Below are 12,992 nucleotides of genomic sequence, written 5' to 3' on the forward strand. Positions count from 1 at the left end.
GCAAGCAAGTATGAATATGTATATGTTTATATATATATATATATATATATATATATATATATATATATATATATATATGTATATATATATATATATATATATATATATATATATATATATATATATATATATATATGTACATATAAGTGCATGTATAGGCGTTTATGTATATATGTAGATATGAGTGGATGGGCCATTCTTTGTCTGTTTCCTGGCACTACCTAGCTGATGCCAGAAATGGCAATCAAGTAAGATAAAAAATTATATTGCTTTGACAAGCAAGTTTAGCAGATGTGGTTATTTGTATCATTAAGATACAATATAAATAGATTAGTGTGATAGGCATTGAGATAACCCAGGACTGATGTACAAGAGAGTCTAAAGTTTAGAGTAGTGAAATATAGCACATGTGATGAATAGCCAAGTTTGTTGATTTTTTTTGTGTGAAGACTGCATAATGAAGCAGTGTGTAAAAATGTAATGTTGCACATCTCTCTTTGAAGCAAGCTGTCTCTCACAGGTAAAACAAAATGATGTGTGCAGATCTGTTAAGATGCTTTGGGTCATTGAATATTTCTGCAAATTCTGATTAGTATTAGCAGGCAAGCATTTGTGTCCAGAACATACACTTGAAATTTTCTAGTCCTAATAGCAAACTTAAAATAGAGTTGCTTAAATATATCTGCTTTTCATAATGGTGAAATTAACTGGATGAAATGTTAAAAGGCTGTAAATGAGAAGAATAAGCAAACATTAGGACATAGAGAATTAGAAAATAAGAGTGGTCATTTGATTGTTTCACTTGACAATATATTGTCGCATATGAAGTTGAGCTGTAGGGTAGATGTGATCTAAGAAAGTGAACCTTTTTTTAGTAATGCTTTCCTTACTAAATCTAAAGTTATCAAAAGAAAGAATTTCAGCCTTGTAACTCATGTCCCTTACTTATTGTGGACTTTTTATGACCATGTCTACAGATAGTTACAATGATTATGTTTAAAATTCCGAATTAATAGCAGACATTTTATGGAATGAATATTTTTTAACATGAATATCATAGAGATGTCAAAAAAAAAAAAAATCCCAACAATTTTTCACTTCATTAATTGAATATGATTTATATTTCAGATTTTTGTAAACATTGATGCAGATTCTCATGTGTACCAGTTCCTTCTTGCAAAACTGCAAATGGGAAATCCGCGAGACTTTGACTCTCGTCTTTACATGTGTACTGAAGCCTTTGACTATATTGATTCCGAAACAGTGGAAAGATTATGTGATAGCGGACTTCTTCCTGTTTATGCTATTTGTGTTTTAGTGTTTATGGTGTCATCTGTAAATTGTCTGTATAGGAAGATGCCAGATGTAAATGTAGGGGGTGACAATCAATATTCTGAAAAGTTTAAGGAAAACGTTTTTGGGTCATCTGTATTAAATAAAGGGGAACGAACTACTTTTACCCCACCGTATAAGGATAAAGGGCAAGAACTTGAGAATCTCTACCATGAAATGGAGAAATTTATTGAGGCCTCACATGAAACGGACTCTGAAATTAAGACGTTGTTAGAAAATGTAATAAAAGGTGAAAAGCAAAGAGATTATGAATCTGCTCCATGTGATTCCAGTCAAATCCAGTTTTACATCCAAGGAAGGCCTGATCTGGTTTTCTTCTTAAGTGAGTATTGGATGCCTTTAACACATTTGTATACCATCTTTATTTGGGTAATATACTTATATGTATCCTTTATGATACTGCCTTCTCATAAATGTAATAACCGTGATAGATTTTCTGAGAATCATATTAGGAAAAAAAATATTATGAAGTGACTCTTGAGGTCTTTATAGATAAAGAAATCTCATTTTATTAGAAGTATGTAGTAGGAATAGTGGTTCCAACAATGTTGTATGGTTGCGAGGCATGGACTATGGATAGAGTTGTGCGCAGGAAGATGGATGTGCTGGAAATGAGATGTTTGAGGACAATGTGTGGTGTGAGGTGGTTTGATCGAGTAAGTAACGTAAGGGTAAGAGAGATGTGTGGAAATAAAAAGAGCGTGGTTGAGAGAGCAGAAGAGGGTGTTTTGAAATGGTTTGGCCACATGGAGAGAATGAGTGAGGAAAGATTGACCAAGAGGATATATGTGTCGGAGGTGGAGGGAACGAGGAGAAGAGGGAGACCAAATTGGAGGTGGAAAGATGGAGTGAAAAAGATTTTGTGTGATCGGGGCCTGAACATGCAGGAGGGTGAAAGGAGGGCAAAGAATAGAGTGAATTGGAGCGATGTGGTATACCGGGGTTGACGTGCTGTCAGTGGATTGAATCAAGGCATGTGTATGGGGGTGGGTTGGGCCATTTCTTTCGTCTGTTTCCTTGCGCTACCTCGCAAACGCGGAAGACAGCGGCAAAAAAAAAAAAAAAAAAAAAAAAAAATGTAGTAGTTGGTAGGCAGCCACCAGTACCACCCACTTGGATATCAGGAGAGTCAGTGGGAGCTGTGTAGTGATCCAGCACTTCAGTGGTTGTCAAGTTGCTGTCCTTTGACTTGGATAGCTGTCTTTTTTCTGCCTCACCCACATTGTGGACTGTTAGCATTCTATCCACAAACTTACAATCACCCCTTGTCCAGCAATTGATTGAACTAGTAAGTAGGAACATTAGACAGGAGCATTAGGTAGAAGTAGTAGGCTGGATCATTTGGTAGACACATTATGTGATAGTAGTTTATGGGAACATAAGGTAGCAGCCTTTGAAATACATAATGGTGGATGGTGGGGACATCAGGTAGGAGCCTTTGTAAAAACTGCGCTAAAGTTGTGGTACTGTCATTCAGAAGATATGGAGACTTTTGCCATGGCTATCCCCATGAGGGAGTTCCCAGATGGAGCATTTGCCAGAGGTACAGATAGATAGATTACTTAAAGAATGTGCAGCACTCATGAACACACACAGTTCATCATGGTGTAGCAGTTAACATTACTGACTGTCACACATGCATTGGCCACTTGGGATCAACCCATATAGTTTTGAATCCTCATTGCGGCAGCCAGTCCACAGTCCACCCTGCTGTTCATCCTCCCTTAGAGGTTACTCAATAGAATGTGTACCTGGCATAGGCTAAGTTGTGTGTGTGTGCATACATGCATTGGAGTAGACATGGTACTCAGACACACACACACACACACACACACACACACACACACACACACACACACACACACACACAAAAGAAGGAACAGAGTAGGTGGCCAAGTGAGGATATTCCCTCTAAGGCTTAGTCCTCTGTTCTTAGCATTACCTCGCTAATGCGGGAAATGGTGAATATGTATGAAAAAATATATATGTATACATGTGTATGTGTGGATGGGCCATTCTTCATCTGTTTCCTTGTGCTACCTCGCTCATGCAGGAAACAGCAATTATGTATAATGATATATGTATATATATTCATAATCATTATTATACTTTATTACCATTTCCCATGTCAGCAAGGTAGCGCCAGGAAACTGACAAAGAACAGCCCATCCACTCAAATACACATTTTTTTTTTTTTTTTTTTTTTTTTTTTTTTTTTTTTATACTTTGTCGCTGTCTCCCGCGTTTGCAAGGTAGCGCAAGGAAACAGACGAAAGAAATGGCCCAACCCCCCCCCCCCATACACATGTACATACACACGTCCACACACGCAAATATACATACCTACACAGCTTTCCATGGTTTACCCCAGACGCTTCACATGCCTTGCTTCAATCCACTGACAGCACGTCAACCCCTGTATACCACATGACTCCAATTCACTCTATTTCTTGCCCTCCTTTCACCCTCCTGCATGTTCAGGCCCCGATCACACAAAATCTTTTTCACTCCATCTTTCCACCTCCAATTTGGTCTCCCTCTTCTCCTCGTTCCCTCCACCTCCGACACATATATCCTCTTGGTCAATCTCTCCTCACTCATTCTCTCCATGTGCCCAAACCATTTCAAAACACCCTCTTCTGCTCTCTCGACCACGCTCTTTTTATTTCCACACATCTCTCTTACCCTTACGTTACTTACTCGATCAAACCACCTCACACCACACATTGTCCTCAAACATCTCATTTCCAGCACATCCACCCTCCTGCGCACATCTCTATCCATAGCCCACGCCTCGCAACCATACAGCATTGTTGGAACCACTATTCCCTCAAACATACCCATTTTTGCTTTCCGAGATAATGTTCTCGACTTCCACACATTTTTCAAGGCTCCCAAAATTTTCGCCCCCTCCCCCACCCTATGATCCACTTCCGCTTCCATGGTTCCATCCGCTGACAGATCCACTCCCAGATATCTAAAACACTTCACTTCCTCCAGTTTTTCTCCATTCAAACTCACCTCCCAATTGACTTGACCCTCACCCCTACTGTACCTAATAACCTTGCTCTTATTCACATTTACTCTCAACTTTCTTCTTCCACACACTTTACCAAACTCAGTCACCAGCTTCTGCAGTTTCTCACATGAATCAGCCACCAGCGCTGTATCATCAGCGAACAACAATTGACTCACTTCCCAAGCTCTCTCATCCCCAACAGACTTCATACTTGCCCCTCTTTCCAGGACTCTTGCATTTACCTCCTTTACAACCCCATCCATAAACAAATTAAACAACCATAGAGACATCACACACCCCTGCCGCAAACCTACATTCACTGAGAACCAATCACTTTCCTCTCTTCCTACACGTACACATGCCTTACATCCTCGATAAAAACTTTTCACTGCTTCTAACAACTTGCCTCCCACACCATATATTCTTAATACCTTCCACAGAGCATCTCTATCAACTCTATCATATGCCTTCTCCAGATCCATATGCATATATATGCATAAACACTCATAGATACACATATGCATACATACAGATATCAACATATACACGTATACATACACATACAGACATATACGTAACATGTACGTATTCACACTTGCTTGCCTTCATCCATTCCATATGTATATGTCTGTGTATGTATGTGTACTGTATGGGCATTTATCTGGAAGGATGGAGTGAAAAATTTTGAGTGATTGAGGCCTGAACATTCCGGGGGGGGGATGCATGGAATAGAGTGAATTGGAACAGTGTGGTGTACCGGGGTCGACATGTTGTCAGTGGACAGAACCAGGGCATGTGAAACATCTGGAGTGAACCATGGAAAGGTCTGTGGGGCTTGGATGTGGATAGGGAGCATGGAATAGAGTGAATTGGAACAGTGTGGTGTACCGTGGTCGACATGTTGTCAGTGGACAGAACCAGGGCATGTGAAACATCTGGAGTGAACCATGGAAAGGTCTGTAGGACTTAGATGTGGATAGGGAGCATGGAATAGAGTGAATTGGAACAATGTGGTGTACCAGGGTCAACATGTTGTCAGTGGACAGAACCAGGGCATGTGAAACATCTGGAGTGAACCATGGAAAGGTCTGTGAGGCTTGGATGTGGATAGGGAGTTGTGGTTTCAGTGCATTACACCTGACAGTTAGAGACCGAGTGTGAAGGAATATGACCTTTTTGTTTGTTTTCCTTGCACTGCCTTGCTGAAGCAGGGGGGTAGCGATGCTGTTTCCTGTGGGATGGGTTAGTGCTAGGAATGGATGAAGGCAAGCAAGTATATGTACATGTGTATATATGTATATGTTGATATGTAAATGTCTGTGTATATGCTGATATGTATATGTGTGTGTATGGGGATTTATGTATATATATGTGTATATGAGGGGATGGGCCATTCTTCGTCTGTTTCCCTGCACTACCTTGCTTGACATGGGAAACTGATTAAGAATGATAAAAAATGATGATATAGACTATAATATGTTTTATCACTTTCAGCCCTATCTTTAGTGTGGAGCATTTTGGCTGTGCTTATTCTCCGATTAAAAGTACTGTGGATGCCAACAGTGTGTGTATTGACTGGAGTCTTTATATCAGATATGAGAGTTTACAATTCACTAATCACCTCATGTGGAAAACTGTCATCTTACCTTCCAAGATGGTTCCCTGGATTTTGTAAGATAGTCATCGGCATCAGTTATGTAGCCTTCATATGCCAAAAGGTGGGTTTTTTATGGAAGAAACTTTTCTGTGTACACATATTCTTGTTTGTTCTTTGCCTTGGTCTAGTGATGATTTCTAGATATTGTTAAGCATCCCTTTTAGTAGGTTCATTTATATAATTTGTTATCCAGTATCACTTGTATGTTAATTATATCTGTTTAAAGGAGATTTTTAGTTGCCACTATAGCAACCTCTCATTGGGGCAAAACTCCATTATCAGTGTTAGTCTAATATTTCGAAAGCTGAAATATTAAGCACATATGGGATAAAATATAATTTTCTTTCAGTACTGGGGTAAAATATCATCTGAACTTTGGCCAGAGGAGCTTTATGAATTCTGGGACCCTGACACAGTTGAGTTGATGGAGTGGATTCGGGCTTATACCCCTCCTGATGCAGTATTTGCAGGCTCTATGCAGTTACTGGCTGGTGTGAAACTATGCACAGGTCGACATATTACCAATCACCCTCACTATGAAGACTCCTGGCTCAGGCATCGAACACACAAGGTGAGGTCAAAACACCAGTTTTTCTTCAAGAAATATTCAGTAACTGTTGAACATGTCTCATTGTTTTGCTGTTTGATATAATATTAACCATGTACATGGGACAGAAGATACTTTTGTTTTAGCTACCCTTTTTACATTATCAAAAGCTTGACCCTTTTGGTGCTATAGTATTAGCCTCAGTACATGCTCGTGTAGCAGGGTGTCAATTTCCTGTCACAAGTTGAATTTCATGTGTATTATTGGCTTTGTTGTCTGGCAATAGATAACAACCCAAACAAAGGATGAGTCATTGGAGCTGTTTGGAGGCCTCAGTAACTTGCATGTGACCATAGTAGGCTAATGTAAGCCGTTTTTTTGGGACTCGCCATATCTATGGTGCCCATGCCATTGGTGCATAGGACTGGACAAACTGGTGAATAATATGCTTTTCCTAAAGTGCAAATGTTCACCTCTTCATTCATGAGAAAAATAATGGTTTTGTTTGTTTTAGCATGTAATCTTATAATAAAGGAAAAAATATGAATTAGAAGAAAGAATGTGTTAGATCTTTTTCTTCTAGGAGAAAATGATTTCCATATTTTTTGCACCTTTTATTAATAAAGTTTACAGAACATAGTCCTTCAGTACAACACTTACTCAACACAAATGATTATTAAGAAGCATAGGAGTGGGGGAAGGGAAGGCAGGATGAGGTATACCATACACAGCGCTGATGTCAGCCATAGCTCCCTCGTCCAAAACACTTGCAGACACACGACATAACAGAATTTCTATCAGTATTCCCTAAACTACATCACAGTTAAATAACACTGTTGAATTCATAGGTGTAGGATCAGTACCAATCCTTTGTATTGATACTTTTTCATGCCAGTTTTATGAAACAAATGGTCCAGTAACTTTGTTGAAATTTTTGCAGATTTATGAAATCTATGGTCGTGAAGCACCAGAGGTTGTATATAATGCTTTAAAGACAGCTGGAGCCACTCATATAATCTTAGAAGACAGCATTTGCTTAGCTCCCCCAAATCCCAAACGCCCACTCTGCAGACTCACAGATATTATTGATCTTCACAATGGCCATGTAAGTTTTTTCATAAGCATTCTCTGTTAGTCCTGTTAATTTATAACTGTTCTTGAAATAATCTCTTAGTACATTTAACTCTTTCTGTAGACTTATTTCCTACCCCTCACTTCTCAAAAAACAGCAAAATCTTTATTCTTTTTCTGTTTATGATAAGGTGTGCACTTAGTATCTATCTATATTTCTGATGCTTGTTCCCACATGGAACTCTTTCAAGGGGGTAGCTCCAATAATAGTCTCCATAACTAGTGAACTCCAGTGCCGCTTCTTACCCTTTAGTGCCTCATCCTTAACAGGCTACTGGTAAAGGGTAACTCTAATTCAGTGTATGTAGAGGCTCAATGCTAATGGTCCTACTGACAAGCTCCAACAAAGAACTGTCACAGAAAAATGGTATAATGTGATTGACATGTGGAGTGATTGAAATACTAGAATAAATGTAGAATATTATGCTTGAACTTGCATGTACATAGAATAAAGTAAATACATGAGAAGATGAACATTAGTGTGTTCAAATGTGTCTAATTTATGAGTTTCTTTGCAGATCCCAGAAAATGGAGCACAAGATATACCAGATTTGCATGAATCACAGCATGGAAGATTTTGTGATATAATTCGTCACAAAATTGCAAAGTACAGTCACTTCTTCTCCTTAGTAATGAATAACAAGACCTTCAGAGTCTTTAGGATTGCTGTGACTTAGTTCTAAGAATTTTAAGTTAAGTTTAAAGTTGCAGATGTTTGAGATACAGTATTACACATTTGCTAGGTGATTTAGCAAATCAGGATTTAGGTCTGAGTATAGAATTGTTCTTTCAACTATTATTTTCTTAAATGTTTTCTTCATACAGGTATTAAGGGCCATTATTATGTATTTTTGTTGTGAAATATTCCAAGAAGTTTAAAGTATTTAAGTACAGAAGAATTTTTAGATATCTTAAACTGTAGTTGTCTTTTGTGTTGTGATTAATGGTGACTTCTGTCAATAGTTTTTAACTCTGACCCACTTTACAAAGTTGTAACCCTTGTGCCATCTGACATGAGTTATTGGGTTTCAAAGATGATGTATTACAAGAGACACAAGACTTTGAGTTTGCTGCAGTTGATATTATGATGACAGTTATATCTTTTGTAATGCAAGTGTTAATGATGCATCTTATCTAATTCTGTTACTTGTTGCAGAGAATAATTTTTTGAGTAAGTGTCAATGCATTGTACATGACAGATCCAGAGTGCATGTGAGCAAACAAGGCCATTCTTCATCTGTTCCAAGCATTGGTTTCCAATGTGGGAAATTACAAACACATATGAAAAAAATAGTCACCCATTCATTCTCTGAGATGGAATGAAGTTATTCTTAGCTGGCCTCTTCTTTTAACATTTAGACGATTACTATTCATATGATATCCTACTTATATATCAGTTTTAGTATGTACTGAAGTCAGACTTAACTAATTAATTCTGACTGCTTGTTATGTGCACAGACCATCCATGCTGGCTCATAAGTTGAAGTTTGAATGTGAAAATGACACTCTAATTGTAGTTGATTTCAAAAACTAAATTGATTTTAAGACCCTTTTTATATCCAATAAAAGCACTCTAGATATGTAAACACTCCTCATGTATCTGTTCACTGAAAGATATAATCATGATGATAAGATTCTAGATGCTATAGATTCCAGTGACAGTCCTTATGTAAAGGTAAAGGTAGCATTAAGAAAAGATGACTGCCTTAGAAGGAAAAGTCCACACTTGGCCCCCTTCTCTGTTCCTTACTTTTGGAAAAGTAAAGTTAGAGGGAAGGATTTCCAGTCCCCTGCTCCCACCCCTTCTAGTCACCTATGCCACAGTGTTAGTTCACTTTCCCTCTTCTATAGATATAACTGGTTTTTGCTCAAGAGCTGGCTGCTTGTGTGCACCTACCACTAGCCAGACCATGCAATACTCAGCAAGCTGCCATTTTGATACCTGAATCTTCAACCAAAAAAAATCTTTCTTTCGTATCCCCAGGGTAAGAGAGATGTGTGTTAATAAAAAGAGTGTGGTTGAGAGAGCAGAAGAGGGTGTATTGAAATGGTTTGGTCACATGGAGAGAATGAGTGAGAAAGATTGACAAAGAGAGTATTTGTGTCAGAGGTGGAGGGAACGAGAAGTGGGAGACCAAATTGGAGGTTGAAGGATGGAGTGAAAACGATTTTGAGCAGGCTGGGCTTGAACATGCAGGAGGGTGAAAGGCGTCCAAGGAATACAGTGAATTGGAACGATGTGGTATCCTAGTGTCAACATGCTGTCAATTGATTGAACCAGGGCATGTGAAGCATTTGGGGTAAACCATGGAAAGTTTTGTGGGTCCTGGATATGGAAAGGGTTAGAAATGGTTTCGGTGCATTATACAGGACAGCTAGAGACTGAGTGTGAACGAATGTGGCCTTTGTTGTCTTTTCCTAGTGCTACCTCGCATGCGTGTGGGGGGGAGGGGGGTGTCATTTCATGTGTGTGTGGTGGGGGGGGGGGACAGGAATGAATTAGGGCAGCAAGTATGAATTATGTACATGTATATGTTTGTGTATGTATATGTTAAAATGTATAGGTATGTATATGTGCGTGTGTGGACATATATGTATGTGTGTGTGTGGGTGGGTTGGGCCATTCTTTCATCTGTTTCCTTGCACTATATGTACATATGGTTTCAGTGCATTACACGTGACAGCTGGAGACTTGAGTGTGAACAAATGTGGTCTTTTTTGTTTGTTTTCCTGGCACTACCTCGCTGACGCAGAGGGTAGTGATGCTGTTTCCTGTGGCTCAGGGTGGCACTGGGAATGGATGAAGGCAAGCGAGTATGATTAAGTACATGTGTACATATGTTCTGTTAAAGAAGAGAAAAGTATTTAGGATAAAAGATGCACAGGTGATTTGAAACTTGTAGTTTAGACTTTTCCCATGACAAGAACAGAAGAAAAAACTGCTCCAAGATTTTCAGAATCTGCTTAGTTTAGGGAACTCATTTATACACCACTGCATATGCACCTCTAAATGATTCTGATTGTGTGAATTCACTTCTGATCAAGGGAACCTAAACAAGTTTATGGTGGAAAGGATCAAGATATCATGGAAATGAGTTGATTAAAGAGGCAAGGTAAACAGTATTAGAGCAAAGTTTTTCTGCAGAGAAACTTGTTCCCAGTAAAATGTCAATAGAATGGAAGAATCTGATATTGTGAGTAGGAATATACTGTACCTGATACTCTTAGTTACATACACTGAAAAAGATTAAAACAAGAGGAAATTAAAGTAGGTATTGAAATTAATATCCTGATTAAAAAAGTTGATACTTGGTGCAAAGGGTAATCTATGATAAAGAAGTTAGAGATTCCTCTAGGTAGGGAATATAGAAAATATAGAATGAATGTCCTAATAAAGACATTAATTTACAGAGCATGTGATTATGATACCTCAACTCCTTTACACTTGAAAGTAAATTTTTTTACCCTAACAGGACAGTTATAACTAGTTTTTACAGGAAAGCATAAGAACTTCAGTGAGAGAGTCGTTAGAAGAATGATTAGCAATGATTAACAGTGAGCAATCAGAGTGCATGACTGCTAAACTTCAGGTTAGTTAAGTTGCTTTTGCTGTCTAGTCTGAGTGGTTTTATGTAGTTATTTGTTTGTTCGTTGTATAAATAGGCCAAGGCAGATAAGAAAGGTATAGTGTAGACCATTGTGATGGCCATTTATTACAATTTGTAGAGAAAACTATGTATTCTTCACCCTTGGAATACAAAAAGTAGCTCATTTTGACAAAGGTATTAGGAAAAAATATAAATCTGTTGGAATACAAGTAGTTTGTTTTGACAAAGGTATTAGGACAAAATATAAAGTTGGAAAGTCTAGTGTCCAGATGTATTATTTGTACATGAAACAGAGCTGGAATTGTAGTTACTGATGAAAAGCTTGGAGATGTGTATGAGAAAGTAAATGTAAATATAAGCTAGTTTTCTGGGTGCTGTGGCCAGTGATGGTGATCTAATTGTATTTTTGCGCAGAGACTTTGGTAGCAATCCAGTTTTTAGAGAAGAAATTATAGAAATGAAAAAAAAAATGTTTTCATCCTAAGATCTATGGAAGATTTATACATCAGAGAAGGATGGTGATATTGACTGACCAGGTCAGTTCAACTTTGACTGGCTGGTCAACACCCTGTTATGCCATCTCTTACTGAGTTTGTTTGCATCATCCTAAAACACAATATAGTGATTACCTTTGAGCTCACTTTAGCAAGTGAAATGCTCCTTTTTCTGCTCAGATTAAGAATTTGCTTTTTGTGTTTTATAATGAACTTGGGTGCTGCCAGTTCCACTAAAAAGGCAGTTTTGATATAGGCTAGTAAATAATTCACCTTTACCAATCCTCCTGATTTGGTGTATAAAGAAGCTCGGTATTATGTCATTCCTCACGTACCTTTAACATAACACATTCTTTTCACTTGATTCCAACAGACTTCATCAAGACCATTGACTTTAAATGGGTCAAGTTATTTTGATAGCCAGATTATGTAATTTTGTAATTTACTGTAAATTCCAAGACTTCACAGTGAAAACACTTGAATTTATCCTTCTCACATATTTCATCATCCTCAAGAACTCTTCTCTAATCCCTGAAATCATCTTTTTAGCTAAGAGTTTGTTCCTAAAGAAATTGAGGAAAAGTTTTGTATTGTCTTGATTTGTCCAGTTTTTTTTTTTTTTTTTTTTTTTTTTTTTTAATATATCTTCTCCCTCCTTACCCATTCCTTGCTTCCATGTCTTTCAAGTACTGGCTGGCTGGTTGCAGTGTCCTTTAATTGTCCTCCATAATACAGGGTGTCCTAGACAGACTTCGGGCGTTTCAGTCATTAATACAATTAACTACATTAACATACAATATTTCTCTTTAGTGTACATGCTGCAACTAGGTAACAGTACCACTAATTGTTTGAAAAATCATTTCAGCAGTGAGGAAAGGTTGTATTAGATTTCCCGAGTGTTCGTAGCAAAGGAGGAATGACATTCCAAACAAGAGGTTTTGATAATGAAGGGGCTGGTATTATGGAAGACTTGACCAGAGAAGATCCTGATGAAGTCAGGAAAGCAGGTTGTGGTGATGAAGGATCCTATTTGAAGTTGGGCAGCAAGCATGAGTTATTAGATCAGTGCCATGGGAAACCTAGACGATTTGGTCACTTCACTCAGATGAGGGTATCCAGAAGAAAAGGAAGGCTGGGAGAGGTGTGACAGTGAGGTCAGTAGGAGCCTCAAGATGAATAGCCT

General features: G+C 38.2%; 1 protein-coding gene across 3 annotated transcripts in view; it reads left to right on the forward strand.

Annotated features, from left to right (window-relative positions):
• Positions 1-11,115, forward strand: part of LOC139747182 (protein C-mannosyl-transferase DPY19L3-like) — a 39,445-nt gene extending 28,330 nt beyond the window's left edge. For all 3 annotated transcript variants that reach the window (XM_071659166.1, XM_071659164.1, XM_071659165.1), the window contains exons 10-14: positions 1,129-1,675; positions 5,867-6,090; positions 6,379-6,600; positions 7,517-7,681; positions 8,226-11,115. In XM_071659166.1, the coding sequence (XP_071515267.1) occupies positions 1,129-1,675; positions 5,867-6,090; positions 6,379-6,600; positions 7,517-7,681; positions 8,226-8,384 (1,317 nt within the window). In that variant the 3' untranslated portion in view covers positions 8,385-11,115. The remainder of the gene's footprint in view (positions 1-1,128; positions 1,676-5,866; positions 6,091-6,378; positions 6,601-7,516; positions 7,682-8,225) is intronic.
• Positions 11,116-12,992: the final 1,877 nt, after the last annotated feature.

The sequence above is a fragment of the Panulirus ornatus genome, chromosome 67 (genome assembly GCF_036320965.1).
Source record: "Panulirus ornatus isolate Po-2019 chromosome 67, ASM3632096v1, whole genome shotgun sequence".
Taxonomy (NCBI): Eukaryota; Metazoa; Arthropoda; class Malacostraca; order Decapoda; family Palinuridae; genus Panulirus; species Panulirus ornatus.